We start from the raw sequence: 9,938 nt of genomic DNA on the forward strand, positions 1-9,938 counted from the left end.
CATTTGGAGTCCTGACAAGACCGCAGAAGACACCAACAATCCATAGCATAGCTATCCAAACTACTTGACCCAGTTACCTTACCTTGGGCTGACTGACACATGTCCAATCCATGACAACCACTGTTTTTTCAAAAAGAAGAAAATAGAAACTAACCTTTGTGGAAAGATTGATAGCACTCATTAAGTACAAGCTATCTCACACCAAAGGGTGGGGAGATAGCTCATGCATTCTGGGATCTTGAAGGTCATCTTTTTAGAGACAGATGATTTGATTCTGACACTAATGAGTCCCTGAATGCAGCTGAATTTGGGGATTTTGTTTTTGTTTGTTTGTTGAGACAGGGTCTCCCTGTAGTCCCAGTTGGCCTGGAACTCACTATATAGACCAGGTTGGCCTCTATCTCACAGAGCTCCACCTGCTTCTGCCTCCCCAGTACTGGGATAAAAGGTGTGTACCACCACACCCAGCGTCCCAATTTTAAACTGGAGGGCATAAGATTATAAAGTAAATTGAACACCACTGTTTGGATATCACAGAGAATATCACAAGGTCCAATATGACCTAAGAGAAACCTTTAGAACCAGACCCAGGCTCTTCACAATGGGATCCTCTCAAATGATTGAAGGCTAGAGGCATAGTGAGTATGCTGCAGTGGACAGGAACTGCCTTAGATTCACACTCAGGGAGGTTACCAAATCTCATTAGCTCAGACCTGTGAACTACTTGCTTTAAATCAGGCTTTGAAATATCTTAAAGGCCAAGAAGGGATCATATTTACAGATTCCAAATATGCCTTTGGCATAGCACACAACTTTAGTAAGATCTGGAACAAATGGGGTCTAATTAACAGTAAAAGACAAGACAGGACCTTGTCCACAACAAACTTGTCACTCAGTCTAATTTAATGCTTCCTGAGAATATTGAAGTAGTATGTTTCCCTGGGCACCAAAGTTACATACTGAATATATACTGAATATTAATACTCTTGAAAGTAAGGGTAACAACATGGCAGGTGAAGTCACTACAAAGGCCACCTTAGCAGAGGAGGTACCTCTCCTCCACCTCACCCCATTATTCCTCCTATCCCAAGTTCGCTGCTCTCTTTACTTCTGAGGAAGAGAAACAGTTGTCCAAGATAGGGGCCTCCAAAGATGAGAATGGGAAATGGATTTTACCAGAGGAACAAGAAATACTATCTAAGCATCTTTTTGTGAATTACTCTGTCATCTACATGAGGGCAGTCATTGGGACCCCCAAGGCATGTGTGATATTACCCTTAGAATATTTGGGGTACATGGGCATTTATACTCTAGCTAAACAAGCTGTCCAAGGAGGACTTACTTGTCCTAAGATAAGAAAGCTCTGAGGCGATAGCCTCCTAAAGGGAGAAATCCAGGGCCAAGGCCTTTTCAGAGTGTACAAGTTGCCTATACAGAAATGCTGAAAGTTGGCCACTTAAGGTATTTACTGGTAATAGTTGATCACTTAACTCACTGGGTTGAGGCAATATCTCTCTCTGGGGCTACTGCTAGTAATATACTCAAAATATTTTTTAGAAAATATAATAACTAGATTTTGGAATAATCGAAAACATTGACTCAGATAATGGGAGCCATTTCACTGCAAACATTGTGGGAGGGCTCACCCAAATCCTTGAGATAAATTGGGAATATCACATCCCCTAGCACTTCCCTCCTCTAATAAGAGTAGAAAGGATGCATCAAAACAAAGACATTTGGCCAAAGTAATATTTGAAACAAAATTAACCTGGGCTAGATGTCTCATTGCTCTCTGAAGAATCAGGGCTGTCCTTCAAAAAGACAGGATTGTTACCATACAAGATGCCCTATGGTTTACCTGAGTCCAGCTGGGGGTACCCCATCCTTGAAAACCAAAGACCAGTTCTTCAGGAACTATATATTTGGGGTATCTTTCACTCTGTCCTCTCTTAAGCAGCAGAGGCTATTTGCCCAAACACTACTGCTCGAGTTTCCTGATTATGTCCTGGTCAGATTTTCTAGAAAGAAAGAAAACTTGAGTCCATCTGGGAAGGACCCTACCAGGTCCCGCTCATTAAACCACCATGGGCACTGCTGAAAGGGGTTGGACACCCTTCACTGGGACCAGGAAGTCACCTGCAATCCAGGGAACTCGAACTAAGACTGACTAAACTCGCTGACCAAACACGGGATGCAACTGGCTAGTCTTTTAAAGGTGATCCTAAGGGACTGGGCATGGTGGAACATGCCTTTAATCTCAGCATTCAGAAGGCAGAGGCAGATAGACAATTTTGAAAGCAGCCTAGTCTACAGAGGGAGTTCCAGGCCAGCCAGGACCACATGGTGAGACCCTGTCTCAAAAAATAAAAACAAAAGTATAAGCTGATCTTAAAGCAGCAGACTCTTCCCTAATGAGTCACCCTAAACTTTCCTCCCAGTGTTGTTCTCAGTCTGCTGCTGTATATTTTGGTATCATATTTGCTGTTTATTATATTTGTAATTCTTGTGTTCCTGTTCCTCTCTTGCAGTCTTTTTAAACTCTCTGGTGCCATTTTAAACTCAGGATATTCCAAAATGCAAATAAACCCCTCAGTTTGCTTGTCATGAGCTCACTTTAAAGACTAACAGGACTCTTGTTTCTTTTTTTTGGGATTTTTGAGACAGGGTCTCCCTGTAGCCCCAGCTGACTCGCTATGTAGACCAGGCTGGCCTTGAACTCACAGAGGTCCGCCTGCCTCTGCCTCCCAAGTGCTGGGATTAAAGGCTTGTGCCACCAAGCCCAGCTAGGACTCGTTTCTAACCCAGGCAACCAATAGTATTTCACTATCACTGTAACTGAGACTAGCTCTCCTCTGTTAAATTGATGCTTGCCTCATGCTCTCCTGTGAGAACAAAGATCTATATCATACCACCAGAGATAATTCCAATATGTACTCCACTCCATCCTCGAGACCATGGCCATTCCACTTCCATAGGAAACAACCCTTCAGTGTCAGGATATAGCATCTCAGGAGGAGGCCCACATTACAGTTGAGATGATGTATTCCAGAATACCCAGCCAGGGTGATGGGCAGCAAGATCCTCAGAACAGAAGAATGGGAAAAAACTTAAACATAAACTCCTGTTTGTCTAAGGTGCCCCACCTCCTGTTAGCCTCTTAAATGCAACCCCTTTGCGTTCTCAGTCTTTAAGACCTTTGGTCTGGGGGCAGATATTTTCAGATATAGTCTCCAGATAAAAAGGCTCCTCCACAGGGCCAACTCAATTCCCTGATGACACCCATTCTTGCCCCCTTTACCCTGCCTTTTATCCCTCTACTAATCCAGTAGTCCCCTCAAAGAAATGATCCTATTAAAGTAACTCAAGGACTTAAGGCAGACTTAATTTTTATTTTTATTTTATGTGTATGCATTTATTGCCTGCGTGTAGGTAAGTGCACCCAAGCCATGCAATGCCCTCAGAGGTCAGAAGAGGCTGTCGGATCCCCTGGAGCTGGAGTTACGGACAGTTGTTAGCTGCCATATGGGTGCTGGGATTCAAACCCAATCTTCTGCAAGAACCAGTGTTCTTAACCACTGAGCCATCTGTCCAGCCCCTTAAGGCAGACTTTTAGCACTGAGAAGGGATATGGAGCCGCAGATACCTGGCTGAAACAGGTTAAATACTCAGTCCACACGCTCAAACGACTGTTCCAAATGTGTGGCTGGACAACCCAGGGCTAAAATAGTCCCTTTCCCATTGGGATAGTCCTCCAATCCAATGGCATGCATTGCTCAAGTTCCCTCTTCCAAAACCAAGAGGCCCAGGGCAATGAGTCCTGTTGGAACTTGTCACTACTGTTACCCTGATCAAAGACAAGAAGTTTGGGTGCCTCTGGGGTGCCTCTGGGGGCCAGAGAGAACCCAAAGCTACTGGGAGTAATTACACCTGTGCCTCTAGCTGGGGGGAGGAATTTCCTCCAGTGGGCACTATAACAAGATGCAGTGAATAACTGAGCTGAAACACAACTCAGTCTTTCAAAGAGATGACCAACCTGTCAGCCCTGGCGGTCACAGGAGTAGATATCTGGTGATATTGTGGAGGCCCCTTATTTGATGTCCTATTGGTCAATCAAAGCAGGACTTGTACTTTTAGTCCAACTTAACATTCTTTTCATTTTTTCACTATGGCATTTAGATACTTCAACCCAACCTCAAAGCCCTTCGCATTTTTTTTTTTTTTTTGGTCTTTTTGAGACAGGGTCTCCCTGTAGCCCCAGCTGTCCTGGAACGCACTATGTAGACCAGGCTGGCCTTGAACTCACAGAGATCCACCTGCCTCTGCCTCCTGAGTGCTGGGATTAAAGGCATGCCCCACCACCTTGGCTAAAGCCCTTTGCATTTTAAGAAGGACCTTAGGCTAACTCCAGGAGGCTAATCTGACCCCCATTTTATATAGATGCTATAGGAGTATACCGGGGAGTCTCAAATGAATTCAAAGCTCAAAACCAAATAGTTCTTATTTTGAGTCAGCCTTGTTCTTGTGGTTAATCGTTAATAAAAATGTAGATTGGGGTGCTAGAGAGATGGCTCAATGATTAAGAGCGCTGGCTGTTCTTGCAGAAGACCCAGGTTTAGTTCCCAGCAAACACATGATGACTAACAACTGTGGGTAACTCCAGTTCCAGGGGGTCTGACACCCTCTTCTGACTTCTGCGAGCATTGTACAACATGGGTGCACTTATATATACATGCAGGTAAAATGCTCATACACATAAAAATAAAAATAAATTTCAGAAAGAAAGGTTTCAGCCGGGTGTAGTGGTGCAGGCCTTTAATCCCAGCACTCAGGAGGCAAAGGCAGGTGGATCTCTGAGTTCAAGGCCAGCCTGGTCTACATAGTGAGTTCCAGGCCAGTCGGGGCTACAGGAAGACCCTGTTTCAAAAAGACCAAGAAACAAACAAAACAACCAAAAATATAGAATAGATCAACTATATTTATTACAACTAACAAAACTTAGTTAACTATACCTGGGACAACATCAAGGGAATGGCTGAACAACGGAGGCCTACCTGCAAAGTGGCTTGGGAAAGATTGACATGAGGCATGTTAGCTGAGAAAGCTGGAGTCTGTGTGACGTCTGGAGGACAGTATTGCATTTCCATCCATAAAAACACAGTGCAAGATGAGCCAGCAGAAAACTCAGGAATCCACAACCCCTTAATGGAACAATGGTTTGGCAAATGGAAGGGAATAACGACCTCAGCTTCAACATCCTTAATTATAATAGTTGAAGTCATGATTCGAATAGGATGTTGTATAATCTCTTGTGTTAGGGGCCTAGTCCAGAGCTGTATTACAGATACAGTTATTGCCAAACAACCTTCATTCCCAAATCCATAGCCTTTACCTTCTAGATACCCAGAAATAAGGTCAAGAGCCTCCTAATAGAATTTGAAAAAAATAATGTACAATAAAATAGGGCTGTCCTGAGGCAGGCAAGAGGCAGAATCCCCAAAGCAGACCTGGGATCCTGAGGAGGCTCACAGGGAGGTGGTGGCCTGTTTGCAGCCGGATAGTCACAAGTAAAACAATCTGTCTTAGCTCTACCTATGAGGAAACTCCGGCTTGGGGAGAACATCTTTGCCCTAGACCAAAGCCCCCATGGGACCAGATCCAACACTCTGACCCTCAGCCTCCATCTTCCCTTCCCATTAAGTGGGCACAGAGAGGTACTGGGCCTGGGTTGCTCAACCAACAAGTCTTGTGCCTCCTGGCTATATCAGACTACCTCTCCCAGGAAGCCTTGATCCTTAGCCCGAGTTTTAGGTTTCATCTGTGTTCAACTGGAATCTACAGTCCTTAGAGCCATGTCTAAGACACAGTAAAAAATAGATCCTGGACTCCTTACCCCAAAGTAGGAGCTGAACACAGTGTCAGGACAGGAAACATTGGGCTTTGGAGTCAGGTATGGGGGTTCCAACCTTGACCTACCTACTGGCTGGCTGTGTGACCTCCCAGAGGCGCAGCAGATACATCAGTAAAGTCACCTTTTACATACCTTCCCTGCTGAGTTCCTGCCAGGTTAAGATGAGGGATATGTGGCTCTCCTCACAGCTCCTAGTCCACAGCAAATATTCAGGAGTCACTGGCTAGGGTCAGTTGGATTTAACTTGGGATGCCCCTCAGGGAGGTGGAATCACTCAGTGATACCATAAAGTCAGCAAGCAGCCCTAGTGGTGGTGGGTCTGAAGAGTTAAATGAGCAGGTTGGGGAGGGTTTGGAGACTGTGAAAAGATGATTTAGAGGAAGAGCCATTTGAAGAGATAAGAAAGTCCACTCCAGGAGTGTGGAGGGAATTGTGAATCAAAGGAATTCTGAGGGGACAGGAGAGATGACTCAGCAGTAAAGAGTACTTGGTGCTCTTGCAGAGGACTTGGGTTCAGTTCCCAGGGGATCTGATGCCCTTTTCTGGCCTCCATAGGCACCACATGCAAGTGGTGCACTTGCATACATGCAGGCAAGACTCACACAAAAAATAATTTTTTGTTTTCTGAGACAGGGTCCCTGTAGCCCCAGCTGGCCTAGAACTCACTATGTAGACCAGGCTGGCCTCAATATCTCAGAGATCCACCTGCCTCTGTCTCCTGAGTGCTGGGATTAAAGGTGTGTGCCACCACACACAGTAAAAAAATACAAAAAAAAAAAAAAAAGGAGTTCTGAGACCAGGATGCAAGTGACAGAAATTCAAACAGGCTTATCCAGAGCAATGCAGTGGCTCATAGGGCAGTCAGGCTCTCCATTTAGGTCTTTAGGTATATGTCCATTTCATGACTCCAGCTCTTCAGTCTTAAGGGAGCCTCTCCCTGTGTGGTGACAAGACAGCCACTAGCAACTCTGAGCTAGTACTCCCACCATTTAGTGATTCAGAGGAAGACACTTGTTCCCTAGTAGTTCCAGAGAAGTTCTATAGTTGCCTGGCATCAAACACCCTGGCATCAAGAACCTGATTTTTTTTTTGGACACAGAGTCTCCTGTAGCCCCAGCTGGCCTGAAACTCACTATGGAGACCAGGCTAGCCTTGATCTAATAGAGATCTGCTTGCCTCTGCCTCCCAAGGCTGGGACTATAGGTATATGCTACCTATAGCCAGCAAGAACCAGGTCAACAATGCATGTGGTGCACTTACATTTGCACTCATTGGCCAGGTCTTGGGCACATGACTACCCCCGAGGCTGGAGGGGTTCAGCAGCAACTCGCCCCAGCCCTGTGTCCTGACATGGGTGGGTTGGATCCCCAAAGAACCATTACAATCAGAAGCACAGGAGGCCTACCCTACTAAGGGTTCTTTGGGCACTCCAGTGTCCAGAAGGGCCTGGGCCTGGGGTAGAAGTCAGAAACTAAGGACCCATCTCCAAGGAATGGGAGATAGGTGATGGAGGTAAACAGGCAGCAGCATGAGGGGAAAGGCCACTGGGAGACAAGCAGAGTTGAGAAATAGGCAGAGGCAATGAGCAATGAAGGACAGCCTAAAAGGGGTACCACCAGGGCCTAGAGCTCATGAAATGTCTCCAGAGGGTCAGTAGGGCAAGGGACCGGTTAGGGAATTCAGGGGCCACTTGGAGAAGGGCTGCAGTGCTGGCAATGCAGTACTGGGGACACTAAGGCAAGCAAGCAGGCAGGCAGGCAGGCAGATCCTCAGCCTTCTGGAAACCTCAAAACTACCTGTGGAGCTGGGTGAGGCTGGTCCCCAGGTCCAACTCCTACCGGAGGCATGCCGATGTGGAGAGGGGCTTAGGTGTCATTTGAGGGAGCATATTCACCTGGTTAGTAGCACCAAACCCTGGAATCCTGGGTCAGTCCTCTTGTCAGTTACCTACAGGTGGCCCACTGGCTGGCCCTATAGGCAGCGTGAGACAGGGCCTGGGCTAACAGTGGCCCTCAAAGCAGGGACCTGGCACAGTGTCCCCTGTGGGAACTAGAAGTCAAGGAGCCTGTCACTGGCCTGGCAGGGGACATTGTCTTCAACCTAGACCTGGTGCCTCCAGGCCTCAGCCTAGTGTTGCCCTAATGAAGTACAGGCCCCCCTCAATCCCCAAGGCTCTGCTTGGCTGTCCAGCATCTTTAACTTTTGCCAAGAGGGCAATGATAGGCTGAGTCCTGTCTGACCCCTCCCTCACCAGTCGGCATGGGCAAAGTAGAACCCAAACTCAACAGGATACCTGGCTCTGCCCTTTGCAGGGAGCAGCAGTCAAGTATGAAACTTCTAAGAGGCAAGTGACTTGGTCAGGTGGCTGACAGGGGCCTGCCTCCTGACTACACCGGATTCAGGAAAGGATGGTTCCGATACTGGTGGGCCTCCTGTCTCTCCAGTCTGCTCACCACCCTCAGCCACTGCTTCAAGGTCCCTTCCTGACGTGGGTTTTCAGCAAAGTGGGAAAAGTCCATCTACATCTTATTCAAGCCTGGCTCTGGTTCTCCCACCTGGGGTTTACGTACATAGCTAGCTACCATTCTGAAACCTGGTTTCCAGGCATTCCCCGTTTTGTAACTGTTCACTCATGTTAGATTCTCAGCATATGGGCAGCTATAACGGGTCACTGCAGCGTCCCGACTCTGAGGACCCATTCTTCCTGCAAGTGCTGTGTGCTCACTGGGCAGGCTCAGGGTACACTCTAACCCACCAGGTTGGACAGCTCTGGCAAGCACTCCTCTAGGGTCAAGCCGATCTCAAGAACCTCGACAACCTTTCCTCCCACCACGTGGCCAATGGGATTAACAGAGCCTGGACCGCCATCTCGCTTTCTGGCGCCCGAAGCAGCCCCCAGCCTCGCAGTGCCAATCTCGAGGGCTCTCCCTCTCCGAAGGCTGGAGGCCTAGAGGCCAACGACGCGGCCGAGAGACGGGCGCAGGCCGCCGTCCGCAAGACAACAACACCGATCAGGGTGGGAACCGTTTATTGCACCCCAGGAGGGCGGCCAGCTGAGGAAGGCGCGGCGCAACCAGAGCGCGGGGTGATCGGCGCCGGGCGCAGCCTGGCCATTGGCGCCGCGGGGCCGGTCACCATGGCGACAGCCGTTGCCAAGGGTGAGAGCCAATGGAGGCGTCGCCAGGGCCGTTTCAAAAACCTAAAGCAAACACCGCGCAGCATCGCTGGGGGAGGGGCAGGAAAGGGAGGGGGCCCGATCCGGGCCGGACCGTACAGAACCGGTGCACGGGGCTGGGACACAAAGTAGGGCGGTACCCATAGGCCGCGGGGCGTCACTTGCGGCCCTTGGGCACCTTAGGGACGCTAGGCTTGGCCGCCTTCTTCACCTTCTTCGCGCCGGGGGCCGCCGCCTTCTTGGCCCCACCACCTTTGGCCGGGTGCGCGCGCCGCTCGGGTTTGGTGGGCCCGGTTGGCCTCCTGTCCGCGCGCGCGCCCGCCGGCGCCTTCCGGGCCTTGGGTGTCGGGGCTGCGGGGCTGGTGGCCGCCGGGGCTCCGCGCCGATCCGTGCCGCCCTCCAGCTTCTTGCGATTGAGCTTGAAGGAGCCGTTGGCGCCGGTGCCCTTCACCTGCAGCAGCGTGTCGTTCTGCACCAGAGCCCGGATCGAGTACTTGAGGTAGGTGCGCCCGTTCTGCTGATCGAACCACGCCACCTTCCTGGCCTCGGCGTAGATGCGCGCCAGCGACGAGCCGCCGCGTTCGCCCAGCCGGCGGATGGTCTCCACGACCAGCTGGCTGTACTTGCCCGGCTGGTTCTTCTTGCGGCTCCTCCTCCGCTTGGGCTGCGCGGGTGGCACCGGGCCGCCCGCCTTCGCCGGCTTGCGGGCGGTCCCCTCGGCACTGGTCGGCGGCAGGGCCTCCTCTAGTTCCACGGACATGGTGGCTAGCGGGTTAGTGGCGGGCGGCGCGCGGAAGCCGGGGGGCCGCGCCGGGAAGAGGAAGGCGAGGGGCCGCGGCGGCGCCGGGGGGCTGG

At 49.8% G+C, this 9,938-nt stretch overlaps 1 protein-coding gene across 1 annotated transcript; it reads right to left on the reverse strand.

Moving 5' to 3' along the window:
• Positions 1 to 8,919: 8,919 nt before the first annotated feature.
• LOC103730337 (histone H1x) lies at positions 8,920 to 9,932 on the reverse strand. Its single transcript, XM_008828549.1, has one exon. The coding sequence runs from the start codon at positions 9,841 to 9,843 to the stop codon at positions 9,241 to 9,243; it is 603 nt and encodes a 200-aa protein (XP_008826771.1). The 5' UTR covers positions 9,844 to 9,932; the 3' UTR covers positions 8,920 to 9,240.
• Positions 9,933 to 9,938: the final 6 nt, after the last annotated feature.

The sequence above is a fragment of the Nannospalax galili genome, unplaced genomic scaffold (assembly GCF_000622305.1).
Source record: "Nannospalax galili isolate Female #2095 unplaced genomic scaffold, S.galili_v1.0 scaffold332, whole genome shotgun sequence".
Classification (NCBI taxonomy): Eukaryota; Metazoa; Chordata; class Mammalia; order Rodentia; family Spalacidae; genus Nannospalax; species Nannospalax galili.

Excerpts from the sequence above, each read along its gene's own strand:
- LOC103730337 (XM_008828549.1), bottom strand. The coding sequence starts at position 9,843 with ATGTCCGTGGAACTAGAGGAGGCCCTGCCGCCGACCAGTGCCGAGGGG.